The sequence below is a fragment of the Tiliqua scincoides genome, chromosome 2 (genome assembly GCF_035046505.1).
Source record: "Tiliqua scincoides isolate rTilSci1 chromosome 2, rTilSci1.hap2, whole genome shotgun sequence".
Lineage (NCBI taxonomy): Eukaryota > Metazoa > Chordata > Lepidosauria > Squamata > Scincidae > Tiliqua > Tiliqua scincoides.
This window is the reverse complement of record NC_089822.1, coordinates 180934638-180949172: the sequence shown is the minus strand read 5'-3', so window position 1 is coordinate 180949172 and position 14535 is coordinate 180934638. Positions and strand designations below refer to the sequence as shown.

The 14535-nt window shown below is 42.8% G+C and overlaps 1 protein-coding gene across 1 annotated transcript in view; it reads left to right on the top strand.

The window, feature by feature from the left end:
- Positions 1-311: 311 nt before the first annotated feature.
- The window catches only part of STK32A (serine/threonine kinase 32A), a 98829-nt gene continuing 84605 nt past the window's right edge, over positions 312-14535 (top strand). Inside the window, exons 1-2 of the mRNA XM_066617345.1 lie at positions 312-402; positions 9797-9970. Of these exons, the coding sequence (XP_066473442.1) occupies positions 9919-9970 (52 nt within the window). The 5' untranslated portion in view covers positions 312-402; positions 9797-9918. The remainder of the gene's footprint in view (positions 403-9796; positions 9971-14535) is intronic.

Below are 14535 nucleotides of genomic sequence, written 5' to 3'. Positions count from 1 at the left end.
CCACTCGCAAGGGCAAAGCGCCGGTCTGCCCCGGCACGGGGCGGGCGGGCGTGCCTCGCTTTCGTCTGCAGTTGGAGAACCGCTGCCAAGTCCAGCAGCAGTCACAGCCGCCGCCACGCTTGCGATCGCGCCCACCGCGGGACTCTTCTCGCCGCTCCTGTGCGCCTTTGCGATCGCCGCTGCTGGGTGGCGCCCCCCTCGGCCTCTGCTGCGCTGCAGGCTCCTCCCGCAGTCTGCCGGAGGGAAACTTCCCCGCAATCGAGGCTCGCTGCGAGCTGGGGCTCTTCTCCCAGGTGCCCTTGCCGTGCAACGCCAAGTGGGGATGCTCCATCGACGCAGCTTCAGGTTGTTGCTGCTGCTGGAGCCCGGCTGCTGCCTTCACTGCTCGCTCCCAAGGAGAAGGTAAGAAACTCCCAGCCACACTTTCCTGGGAGTAAGCCCATTGAACACAGTGGCACTTACTTCTGGGTAGGCATGCAGAGGATTGTGCCCTTAGGCGGCAATCCTAGCCACACTTACCTAGGAGTAAGCCCCATTGCCTACAACGGGACTTAGTTCAGAGTAGACACGCCCAGGCTCTTGGGCTGTTTCCACCCAGGAAGTGCGGCTGGCCCAGTCGGTGGATCTGCTCCTTGGCGAGGCTTTGGGAGGCGCCTGACTCGGGGAGAAGTTAACTTTCATTCAGAACTAGCGGCTCGGAGTGGGGACGTGTCGCAGGCGAGGACTGGTCCCGTTACAGGCTTGCAGAGTGAAAAGTACCAGTGTGGACGTGCGAGGGATGATGATGATGATGATGCTTATAAAAAGCCTTGATGACTGTATTTGCAGCTTTATTAGGAAAACCACTTGGGGGGGGGAGCTCAGGCTGCAGTGAAACAACCAGGGCTGGGGGCATCGAAGGGGTTCTGGAGAGGATCAGGGAACCCCCAATTCTGTGGGATGGGCAGCCTTAGATAGAAGACATCGTAATCAGTGGCAAAGTTTCACCCCCAACCTCAGTATTCAGCAGTTCTAGATGCATCACCCTTGGAAAAAAAGAGGTTTTTTCCCCTTTCCTCCAGGATAGCTGCAGTTCTTGCATAGTCAGCTAAAGCCGAGATCCTGAACCCACTTGCTGAAGAAGTGACTTCCGGTAAACATAGTGGATATTGTCAGGGTTACACAGGAATGTAAATAGGGTGACCCGATCCAAAGGGGGGGGAGGCTGCCTATACCTTTAACCACTGTGTAGCAGCAGGAATGTTGGCAGGTGCACCTTCCATGTTGAGCTGCACCTGCTTGCATTCTCTCTTCTATACAGTGGTTTAAAGGTATAGGTGCCCTTTCCCCCTTTGGATCTGGTCACCCTTCTGTAAAGGTCTTCAAAATAACCCTTCTGTTCTCATGCAGCATGTTTAGCATGACTTCTGAGCCTACTATTTAGTAATCCATTTTTGTGTCTGGGTTTTTCTCTGTAAACTCTTGAATGATGCCTGTGATTTATTTGTTTAAGGAAATAGGAGGCTTCTTTTCACTTCCTGCCATGCATGGGGTCTCAGCAAGGGCACCATTTCTAAAAGATTTGTTGCCTAGAATCAATAATTTTGATTGACCCTGGCGCTAAGGCCCCCTCTTGCTCCCCTCTGGTTATTAGTCTGTTTACAGTTCTGTTAATGGAGCCATGAACGCAGTGATCAATAAAGGGATAGCGTGACAGCATTAAAAAGATGGAACCCTGGGGAGAGATGTACAGTGACCGATTCATAAAGTTCAGCAATGTTTTGCAATCTCATCAAGCGCCTTTGCAAAGAATGCAAGGAAATGCACAGTGTCCTAAACTATGAAAATGCATGTTTACGTGGGAGAAAATGTAGGGTCAGATTTAGTAGAAGGTTTGCAACATGCTGCTGCTTTGCTCATGTAATCCTGAAATGTCCACCCATAAGAATGTGCTCATATGAATGGATAAGGAAATATCTTTCAGCACTATTTGCCCTTATCTAAGCCCCTCTGACTGTTATAGAGTGTTATTTAATTTGTAGCGTTTTGCACAAAAGAACAAACTAGTGGACATCAGTAACTTTACAGGCTTAAGCAGCATGAGTAGGAACATAGTTCTTTATGCATTCTTACTGGGGTGAAAAACCCCTCCATTTCAATAGTTGCATCTACATCAGAGTCACATGGTGTTCACAGAGTGGCCAATTCACTACACTTGAAACAATTCAATTTTTGAAAAAGCCAAGACCTGCATTTCTTCAGAGACTTGTTTGCCAGTGCTCTGCCTGCAGGAACATCAGTTAGAACATGTCTACGTTCATGTGTAAAGAATGCACATAAATGATGTGGCACCTGACTTTTATGTCAGCTTACAATAAGGCATAATTTTGGCATCCTGGTCTATGTGTGTTGTTGCCATGTAACGTCACGCAAGTGTGTTTTATTCTCAGTTCTCTGGACAGGAGAAGTACTGATCTTCCCGCTAGTCGTTCTTTGCAGGAAGAGGGCATTGTGCTTTCAGTTCTTCCATCACAATGAGAAAGATTTTGAACATGCCCATGTGGCTTGGTTCAAGGCGTTTGCCTCATTCTCCAGCTCAATGTAGTTTTTTGGTTGTTTAAGGGGGGAAAAGCTGACATAAAAGCACAACCAGAAAAGTGCAAGCTGCTCCCTCTCAGCCTCAGCTTCCCAGTTGCAAAATGGGAAGAATAATCCTTGGAGATTTTGAAAGGACAACCTCAAGATATGACACCTGAAGCACTTGGCGCAACCAAAATGCTTAAATGTTTATTAGTAGTGGTATTGTGCTGTGAGGTGTACTCAGAAGTAAACCCCACTGAGTTTGGTGCTGCTTGAATAAGTGTGCATGGGCTGCGGCCTCAGCTGGATGAATGGATTAGATTTTTTTAGCCACTTTACAGCAGATTCTTGTCCTTTTCTACTTGCAAAGGCAGGCAGATTTCTAACACAGAGCTCTGTGGCTCTCTGAACTTAATAAATACAGTACTTGTCTGGTGTTTGTAATGTGCTGGACTGTAAGAGTGAGGGATGATTCTTTGTTCTCCTGAGCACCTTTAGTTGAAACTCAGCTCTGCATTTTGCAGGTTCAGACCCAGTGGAAGTGTTATGATGGTGGCAGCAGTTTTGTTTTATTATCCGATCAATAGTGAGTGCATGTTTTACGCTGCAATAATCTTTACTCCAGCAAAATGATGTTTAAAAGGACGCCTTAGGAAATTACTTTTGCAGCCTGGTTTTCATTCGTTCACACAATATGCTTCTTCTGCCCCAAGCTCTCTTGACTGTTGCATTTGTATGAAAAAACACAAAATAATGTGTGAATCGAGAGATTGGATTATAGCTATGACTGGGAACAAGAAAAAAACGAGAAAGTGTTACTGCAGTCATGACAGTTGTTGTGGGTACTGATGATTGAGTTCATGTGTCTCAGAGAATGGTCAAACAGAGAATCCTTTTGTACAGATGACCCAGTGATTTGCCTGGGAACACCAAAGGTCTAGGAGCCTGACATCTCTGTGGCTTTGTAGGAGTGATGTGGGTGTGTGGGATCAGGTCTTGGGTTGAAGACTATGGTATAGTAGCCCCATAGAAGCCTTCTGAAGGAAGAATGGGATATAGAAGTAATAAATGGCATCATGTGGGGGGGGGGGAAATGAGGGGGAAATGGCCTCATTGTGAAATGAATCCTAGTTCAGAGTGAGCACTGTTCGTGCAAAATGCATCAAAACTCATGTTATTGTTGAACTTCAAGGCAAATTCTGGACATAATCAGGAGAAACTTCCTGATTACAAATATTTAATAAACAAATAACTCTGTCCCTTGGAAAGTTTTACCTTCAGCCCTTCTTCATGGTCTTAGTCTTTCCCATCTCCTCGCTCTACCCAGAATCTTCCTCATGCCCAGTGACATTCTATAATGTGAGCATTCCTTAGCATTTGCCCTGTCTGCTAGTTTCCTAGAAAGAACCCTTAGAAAGAGGGTTTCCTAGTACCCTTAGAAAGAGTCAAAAACCAGATGGAGGGTATCTCCCCAAAGTTTCATTCTCTAGGAAAGAGCAACAACTTCTTATTGAATGGAAATGTGTTTAACTGATATCTTTTTTCCTAAGATTGTAAAAACTTGATGTTATAATTTGGTGCACGCACTTGAGCGTGTACACGAAATCCTAGTTAAATCAATGGGGTTAGGAGCACATAAGTCTCTGCTGGATTAAGTAGACTGTATGTTATAAATTTAGGTATACCTTATGCGCAAGGACTTGTCTCCACTGGACTTTAAGGATACTCAGTTGTCATTGGACTTTAAGGAAACAGGAATTTTTTTTTAACTAACATGCAATCCTATGCCTGTCTAATCAGAAGTAAGTTCCACTGTATTCAATGGGGCTTACTCCCAGGAAAGTGTGTTTAGGATTTCAGAGTAAAACTGGAACACTTTGATGGTGGAAAAGAAACAGAAATTTATGTGTGAGAGAGTGACGAGACCATGCCTTGACTAAAAGGGGGAGGGGAGATGACTGAAGTTGTACTGGAATGGATTATTTATTTTATATATGTATCATTATATAAAACTTCAAGTGCTATTAATCTGAAAAGGTGATAGAAGGATTAAAAGAACATTGTAAAATAAAAACAGTGTTTAAGAACAAATCAGCAGCTAAAACCCAAACATGAACATCAGCCAATGCAAAACATCTCAGAATCAGTCTATCCAAGGGTGCAGCCAGCAGCAATAAAACAATGTCTGTCCGTCTGCTTTTATCACATTAATACATAGCACACAGGAGCTTAGGGATATAAAGTTAAAAGACTGATGGCTTTCTGAGCGGGGGCTGCTTTGGCAAAAAAGCATATGCAAGCTTTTTACACCTAAGTGTTTCTCAGAAAAATTAATCAGTGACACAGAGACAGCGCACAATACTTTAAAACAATCAAACATGGAAATTATTGCCTTCTTAAAGTCAGTGTGTACCAAATAGGATTGAAATAGAAGTTTGAGCCTGTGTGGCTTTGAATATTCCATGCTGGTTTTTAAACCTCAGTCCTCCAGGGGACAGAACTCTGGGGAAGCTCCTCAGACATTCTCTGAATAGGAGAATATTCATGTTACATTTGGCCTTTATATTTTTTTTTAACACAATAGACTAATAAGTCTTTAGCAGTGTTTGCAGCCAACTTGGTTGATGACTCTATCTCCCCATCCTCCTGCACTTAGAACTCAGTTCATTACCCCTCTCTAACTCAGCAATGATTTTCAGCCAGCCAAAAGAGAACATTATCTGCAAAGCCTTAACCACCTCAGGGAGTGATTTTCCTTTTTCATCTTATAAGTATTTTGATTATATTCCTATTTGTTTTGTTTCAAAAAAAAAATTAATTAAACGTTCTGATTTTTTTTTAATGTTGAAACCTTTACCACTCAATTATAACAGCAGCATTGTGCCATGATTATTTTCTGAATCAACCCCGCATGACCGCTGTTACAACACTTCTTCACTCAGCAGCCTTACATGGTTTAAAAAGTATAGCTGTAGTTTTAAAAAAATCACACCCCTTCCCTAAAACCTCTGTGGTACAACGACAACAACTTGGATTGCTTCTTTAAATAGAAGTTAAAGCAGTATCATTGTATGTGATTACACTCAAATGTATACACAAATGTTCTTATATACAGCTAGAAATGTCAGATTTTTTAAAGGTGTGTCTGTGTAGGTACATGGAATCATGCAGTTGAATGAATGGTGTTCATTCAAAAGCCATTCAATGAATTCATTCTAACCAGTGCTAGAGGCAGGAAATTCTACATTTGTACAATCCCTGGCAATCCCTGGCCTATGTGACTTCTTAACACCTTTTGCAATGGAGAACCTCTGCTTTCTCAAAGCAAATTACAGTACCTTCTTATTATTTTTCTTGTTAGGGAAGTTCCCTTAATATTCATTCACAAATGAATATTCATTTGTGAGTCTTCAGTTTGTTTGTGTTATAAGAGGATTTACCCCATAATGCAGTGATGAACAGGACCTCATCACCCAATAGGAAGCCCCTGTTTGTATGTATCATGGAATCGGTTTTCGCTAGTCAGCTTTGGACAGCTCCAGAACTCTTACTAGAAAGACTTAACCTGTGGTGTGTATGGACAGCACTATTATGTCTGACATCTGCCTCTATTTAAACAATAGACCCAGCAGGAGCCCACAATACCCTGCCGCTGGGTCTTGCTGTCACCTGGCCAATAGTCAGGTCCATCCATCTGACTGTGACTGAGGGGAGGTACTGGGGCTGAGCTAGGATTTCCCACCATTAGAGTAGCCAATGGGAAAGGATCTTGATCCTGCCAAATGCCTATGAAAGAGGGAGGCTGGCTTGCGATGGCAAGTGTTTTCTTGTAGGACTTGCCGAGTTACCTGCAAATTGTTGTCCTTCCCCTCAGGATCCTGGAGATGCATAAGGGAACTGCAACTGAGTAAGTGCATTCTAGTCAGAGAAAAGTCTAGATAGCTTACATTAGGATGTTATTTCATTTGGCCTCTAGTTTCAGGTGCCTGCTTTGCATGTTCAAACTTTGCCCAGTTCCTCTCCTTTAAAAAAAAAAAATTTTTTTAAACTTCACTGACTTGTTTCATTCAGAGCAGAGAGCCAGTGCCCTTCACTCTCTTCCAAATCACTTGTAGCTTATGCTACAAGACTTTTCACATATTGGTGCAATGAAGTTCTGGTTGGCTAGGTCAGTTGGCTCTTCAGATGCTTCTTTAGCAACCAGTTTTCATGCAGAGAGAATCCTGGTAATACCCACCCTGATAAGAGAAAGTGTGTGGGAGGGTGCTCATCTCTGGGGGCTTTTCAGTTCCTGGTATCAACAACATACTTCTTTCAGGACGGTCTATGTCAGGTAGCAGTGTGTATTGTCTGTCAGTCACCCCATGAAGTACCAGAGGGTACATGGGAAGGTCAGGTGAGTGGACAGTGTGCCCTTGCTTCTCCTCAGCCATGGTGATCTCACCAGATCACCACAGTACCTCACGCAAACACAATACTGTTAATTTCATAACCACAGTTAAGAGAGTGAAACTGGGTTCATGTGTGCTACACTTGCTATGGCACTATTTGTAATTATCATGAACTAGACTTGCTCTTAAATAGGGTTGCCAGTCCATTTCAAACCAGTGTTAATGGGAACCCTGAATAGGGTGTGCCATCTTTAGCATTGGTGCTTGTGTAACATCAGACAATGGTGAAATTCGACAAGTGAAATGGGGAAGGGAGTGCTTTTAGCCAGCTCCAGTTCTCTCAAGCCCAGTTAAGAGATCTGTAGTGTTCCATTTGCATCTTGTTCTTGTGGGTGTTAGGGTCCCTTTAGAATTCAAAGCTAAGATTAAAAGAGTATTTTAAGGGTGTGGAGATACCCCTTATCTTGTGCATTATGTGATTAATTACACGCTTAGGACCAGCATATCTCGGGGTTTCCCCAAGTGTGAGTCTGCTTATCCTGTAAACTCAGTATCTACTCAGGCAGTGGTTCCCAACCTAGGGTGCATGTACCTCCAAGGTACTTGCCTGGACCTTTGGAGGGACTCAAAAAGGATTGAATAATGGTGGGAAAAGGCAGGTGTGTATTAGAATTACTGGAGGGGCTGGCAAGGCAGGGAGGAAGACAGCTAGCTGGCTGCAAAAGCCACACCAACTGCTAGTTTTTGGTCATCAATTCATGTATGGATCAGTAGTTGAAAAGCATATACATTTGAAATAGCAGCAATGGTTTTAATTACTAACATTTTGCTAAAATGAGGGGTACAATTTATGGAAATGGGCTGCCAAGGGCTACCGGAGTGAAAAAACATTGGGAACCACTGCACTAAGGCATTGGGGGTGGTATCCTGAGAGAGGGCTTTCTTTGTAGTGGCCCCTACCCTGTGGAAGTCCCTGTCCCAGAAGTTAATTGTTAGTTATTCAGAGGTGGGTGAAGACCCAACTTTTTCAGCAGAGTTTTGGTGATCAGCTTGCTGTCTTCATGCTATTATTTTTTGATTTTGGTTTAGTTTTTGCATTTTAACGATTTTTTTGTTGGAATGGTATGAGTATTTTTAAAAATAAGATACTGCACACTGCTGTTTTAAATCAGATTGCTAAAACAAGGGGCTGTGAATGAAGCAGCTTTGTTAAGAGCTTTCCAGCATGGTGTCCTCCCCATGAATTTAGAGTGAAATATGAATTGCATGTTCATTGTTGGTTTACAAATCTCATCCAAACATCGCAGAGCCATTGCCTTTCAAGATGCCTGTATGTGCAAATGTTAATTCGAGATTACTGCTAGGGATTATTACAATGAGACCTTCTCTGTTCCACGCATCCCTCCTGGTCACTGTGACTTTTCTCAAGTTCTAACTGAGGAGGTCTTGCCTGTGAGAAAAAGATCCAAGCTGAACAGTGGGATTCTCTAACTGGAAGAGTCTTGAAGATAATTGAATCTAAATTCCTTCCATGCTTCAGTACCTTTCACATATAAACATAAGCACCGCTCAAAGTATAGCATTCCAGAAGCCAAGGGCAGAAACAGGTGGAGGACACAGTACATGGCTTCTTAAGCTTCACTGCTTCAGGTCCTCATTGGGGAAAAATGAAATAGTTCTTGGCATGTGCCACTGGGTGACTATTTGGGGGGGGGGCTCAGATGTGCATCCAACACCGGCTGCCTGCAGTGTGTCTCATTTTAGTGCTTATGTGCATTGCAGGTGTTACCAAGCCAAAATATTTTCTTCCCATTCTGATTAGTACAATATAGGAGGCACCAGGAATCGTATGAAGTGTCCCCCTCCCTTAATAGTAATGTCAACAAGATAGGCATGAGTACATAAAGATTTCCTTTTATCCTGCCAAGACATATACTGCCTGAAGGATCCTCTTATGCCCCTCTTGCATGAGCACATGATCACTTGTGCTCATGTTTTCACATTTGAGACAGTATTAATTACATTTACATATAAGTGCATAAAGTTTCCATTAGAGCTTCCAAGTGCAGTCATCAAACTTCAGAAAAGATAATGAATCAAATCGTCATAGTGAGGATATTTAGCCTGATCATGTATTCGTAGCCATCTCTTTATGAAGTTACTGGATATTTGGGTGGTAAGAAAGTGGAAAGAAGGAGGCAAATACCGTATGTTTGTATGAATTATGGATTGACATGTGCCGTCTCTGTGCCCTTCTTGTGGTGTTTTTGGGGAGAGGTTATTATCACTGGGAAGGTTTAATAGACTCAGGGTGCAATCCCAGGCATGTCTACTTAGAAATAAGCCTCATTGAGTTCAATGGGTTTTACTCCCAGGTAAGTGTAGGATTGCAGCCTCATTTTCACATGGAATGTTTGTCTTCCTGCTTGCTCCATTTTAGTTGCAAACAGTAGAGCTAAGTTTTTTTGTTTTTTTTAAGTGGCACAGCCATGATCCAGTATGTTTGGTATTGAAAGAATTTTTGTTTTTATAAAGAGGTGAGAGTTGTGCCTGCTGGAATTCACCAGCTGAGTTGCTCTGAAATAATAGCAAACAGATCCGCTGTCTGCTGGAAGCCTATGGAGAGGTGGGGCAGTTATTGAGGTAGCCCAATGGAAGTTGGTTGGTCTACTCATAAAAGTAATCGTTGCCAATCATGCCCTTGTGAGTCCTTTAAGGGCCTCTCATTCTTCCATTTATATAATATTAATACTGCTGTTAAAGCGTGACAGATTTGACATCATCTAATTTCTCAGTTCTGACGATAGCCACGGTGTCTCTTTCTTTTTCTTTTTTTTCCCCTTCAGAGTATACAGGCGGGAAGGTCTACAGATCTGCCAAGATTAAGTCAGACAATAACTCTCTCTGCAGTACTTTGTACTACAAGATGATGTAAGTGGTAGAAGAAAAGCTTCCAGCCGACTCCAACATGGGAGCCAACACCTCTAGCAAGTCGCCGGCCTTTGATGAGAATGAGGATGGTAAGAACACCTTGAATGCTGTTTGGTTTGAAATTGTGCTTTTACACACTAACACACACACACACCAGTATTCCAGAACAGTGATGTGCCACTTTTCGTGCCATTTCGCCCCACAGTTTCTACTGAAGGGCTGTCACTCAGTCATGCTAGTTTCACAGGCCAAAGAAGGAGCCTGGCTCCTTGTTATTTGCTCACAATATTTCTTTGATTTATATCTTTGTTCTTAATTCTTCATGTGAGAGCTGGACCTACTTCCTTTCAGTTTAGCTCATTCATTCATTCATTCATTCATTCATTCATTCATTCATTCATTTGAACCATTTCCCCCTGCCTTTCCGCATTAATGGGAGCTCAGAATAGCTCCCTTCACTTTATTATTATTATTATTATTATTATTATTATTATTATTATTATTATTATTATTATAAACAAATCAATAAACCACTGCAACGAATCAAAAGAAAATACATTAGTTGAAAGAAAGATGAATTAGAAATGTCTGAAAAGTTCTTTTGAAAGGCCAGCAAGAAGGGGACAGCTCTAAGCATCCAGGGCAGTGGGTTCCAAAGGCCAGGCAGCATGACAGAGTGCCGAAGTTAGCATTCAGGGTGCCTGCTGAGGGCCGGAATGACATCACTAAGCAGATGATGGCCAGAAATAAGCACTTTGTTCTCACCTAGAAAGTCATTAGCAGCAACTGACAAAAGAGAAAATACGCAAATCCTGATCATATTTCAAGATATGGGAGAGCCCAATTTTGATGTGGGCAGCTGTTTCAGCAGTAACACCTCAGCAGTGCTCAGCAGCTGAGAGCCTGAGGGCCAGATAAAAAGCTTCCGGTGCTGCATCCGGCCCCCGGGCCTTATGTTTGACACCCCTGTCCTAGAGCATTTAGGGCTTTGTAGCTCATCACCAACCGTTTCAGTTGTGCTCAGAAATGCACAGGGAACCAATTTACCATTTGTTTACTATTTATTTAGTCACATTTCTGTAGCACTCATAATGTCTTTAACTATTACGTATGCATTACGAAAAGCCATCCAAAAATGATGGCGGGCAGTGCAACACTGAAGCTGGATTTTTGCATCAGTCGGGTGCATGTTAAAGGCAATTATTGCTGTGCTGGTTCCACATCAATGAAGTGATCTCTTTTAAAACCAACTTCTTTTGATGTACAAGCTTTTGAGATACACAGAATTCTTTAGTAAACTGTTTCTCAGCCTGTGGGTCATGACCCACTAGGTGGGTTGTGATCCAATTTCAGATGGGTTCCCATTCATTTCAGTATTTTATATTTAGCATATTAGACTTGGTGCCAACGTGGTATGTATGTGACTGCATTTGGGGAGATCTGTACTTTTAATAGGCTATAATGTATATACTTTTAACAGTGATGGTCAATGAGACATACTCCTGGGTGTGGATAGGATTACAGCCTAGGACTGTTAATTTTTTTCCCTGCTTGAGGATGTCACTTCCAGGTTAATGGCATCACTTCCAGTGAGTCCTGGGCTAAAAAGTTTGAGAACCACTGCTTAGTACTCAGTGAAGGTTGGATACTTCTGCCAAATTTTTTTTAGTAACTTCACAAGACTTTGAAAGCTTTTGGCCCTTCCTGAGAAAACCTGATCTTGCTGCAGTTATCCATGTTTTGACAACACACAGACTAGATTACTGTGAAGCATTCTGTGTGGGGCTGCCTTTAAAGAGATTTTGAAAATTTCAGCTGTTTCAGGATATAGAACTCAGATTGCAATCCTATACACACTTACCTGGGAGTAAGTACCACTGAATCAATGTTCCAGATCAATGTTAAGAGAGACCCTCAGATCTTATCATGCAGAATTGTAGCATTGCCTAACTATCAACTGTGTATACCTATCCGTTACTGGGTATAATTTTAAATGTAATCGGTGAAGGGGCCTTTTCTGTGATGGCACCAACATTTTGGAATACCTTCCCATTCATATTTATCATTTAGGCTCGAGGTTCTCAGACTGGTTGGTCATGACCCACCAGCTTGGGAAGTACCATCCCTGGCTCTTTACAATAAAAACAATAAAAAAATACTCAAAACAACCAAAAAATGAGATCGCGACCCATTTCCAGGTTGCGATTGTGAAACGGGAAGTGGGTTGTGATCTCGTATTTTGTTTTGAGGCACAGGGAGCCCTGTAGAGGGCTCTGTGGGGCTCCCCACACCCCCCAGAAGCTCACACAGGAAGGGATAAGTTTAAAAAAAGTCCCTTGGTCCCCAGCAGCAGTCCAATCCTTCTCCCTAACCCCACAAAGATTTATCAGGGTTCTCAAACTCCCTGCTGCTCCCTGGGAATTTGAGAACCACTGATTTAGACACTGATTTAAAACTCTTTTGTTTGCCCAGACTTGGGGTTCCATTTGATATTGTTATTTCTGTGTTTCATTGTTGGCTGTTTATCAGTCGCTAGATCTGTTTCTGATTGTTTTTGATTCTTTTTTTTTTTTTGCCTGATAGTTAGTGGATTTTTAAAAACTGTGTTGTGAGACACCTTGGAAGTTTGTATTTGATTGAAAGACACAATATAAGAAATATCAATCAATAGCCATGTATACATTTACCAGGATTTGAATCTATCTTGGTAGCATTATAGACCAACTTGTTGACCATATTAATATATAAGAAATATGTCTGCTGTTGTGTTCCAAGAACAGGAGGTCCTTCTGCAGCCCACTGCCTTGTTTCAGTTCCTCCTTGTCTTCTAGAAAACGTCTTCAGGTTTTTCCTTTTAGGGCTGAGTCAAGAAAATATGGAGGTTATATATTTGCTACTGCCACAGGTAGATTAACTATGGACTAACATAACTAATAGAGTAGCATTTCTCAACTAGTTGTACCACCAGTGGTACTTGAGATGATGTCCTGTGGTACTTGCAGGACACCTGGGCTCCTGCCGCAACAGGCAGCAGGAGGAGGCTCTGCTTAGTGGGCAGAGCTCCAGTGTGCACTTTTCTCACTCTCAAAAAAGCCCTCTTGTCCACCCTGAGCCTCTTACCGTGTTTGTTGCATTGCATCTGGCCTCCCTATCTGGAAGTAACTGGTGATGACATCATCACCAGTTACGTCCTGTGGTACTTCCAGTAGATGGACCATGTAAATTGGTACAGTGGAGACAAACATTGAGAAACGCTGTAATAGAGCCTCATACTGAGCTACAGTTTCTGAATATGTGCCAGATGTATCCATGGGCCAACTTTTTATATGGCTCTCCCTCTCCAGTACTGCCCTGCTGTGGGGCTTCCATGGCTATTCTCCACTCTCCTGCAGCTCACAACAATTTCCTACATTATCGCCTGCCAACGTTTTCACATTGGAACGACACTTCTGCAGAACTTCAGTTATTACCTAGCTCTGCGTTTAGATGGCATGTCATCAGCTACCTGCTTGTGGGACCTCATTTTTCTCATTCCAGATGTAGGGGACCCAAGCAGTTCCTGCACCTTTGAAAAAGAGACTTTTAAAATCTCTCCATTGAGTGATGCTGTTTTTCTTTTCTTTTTTCAGCATTGGTTCTGGCTCTGTAGGACCTCTCCTTCTGCCAAGAGTGAGGCAGATTTGGAGCTCACCACTCTTCTGAACAAAGTCACAGCTGATGCTGCTGTTTTTTGTTCTCAGTCTAAATTAAAGGGAGTAAAGACTGCTTTGGGGAGAGCCGGCGTGTCACGGGCTAGCTGTGCTTACTTAGAGGTCTGAGCACCACTTCCTTAGCAGCTCACACAGTGAAGGGAGACCAAAATGTCAGAGAAATGATCTGGATCCAGTTTGGGCCCCACATTCTGTGAAGCTGTGAACATGTCATGTGGCCATATGCTTTAGTGGCTTCATTTTGCAGCAGGGTATCCACAGGGAGGTTTCCTATTCCATTTTAGACTCCCTGTTCTGTCTGTAAAACTTGCTCTTTCACTGGATTAGATAATTGGGCTGTGCTTAGACAAAAAGATTCCTTCTGTCTTTATGGCTGCCCATGAAGATACGTTCTCATGGAATACAAGGCTTAATTGGTGCTCGGCCATGGTTTAGTCTGATAAATAATTTTTACTTGAGGAGTTGGCCCTGGAACAAAGCAAGTCATAATTTTGTATCTTTGATTATGTTCAGAATGTTTTTTCTTTTGCACTTCCTGCAGCCAACACACATCTACCTGCGATTAAAGGGAAGGCAGGCTTGAGGCTGTTGTCTTTTTAGCTGTTGTCTTTTTAGCTGGCTAGAGGCTGTTGTCTTTTACCCACTGATAAGTTGTTTTCTAAAATCATTTTGTGCTCTGGGTCAGAGTGCTGGTTGGAATTGCCTTGTTGTCTTCAAGGCATTTGTCCTCACAAGCCATTTTTCCAGCAAAGAATGGAGGGTTTCTTTATTTGCGACCGGTTTTTGACTTTGAGATCATTTCAGTGCAGGAAATTGCATTTACCTTCTTGTAAGTGCAGCGTCACATGTGATGAATGCCACATGTGTATCTTGTTACTCACATTCATGGCAAAAAGCCCTGATGGAAGGTCACCTCTGTGTGTATACAAGGCAAAACATACACA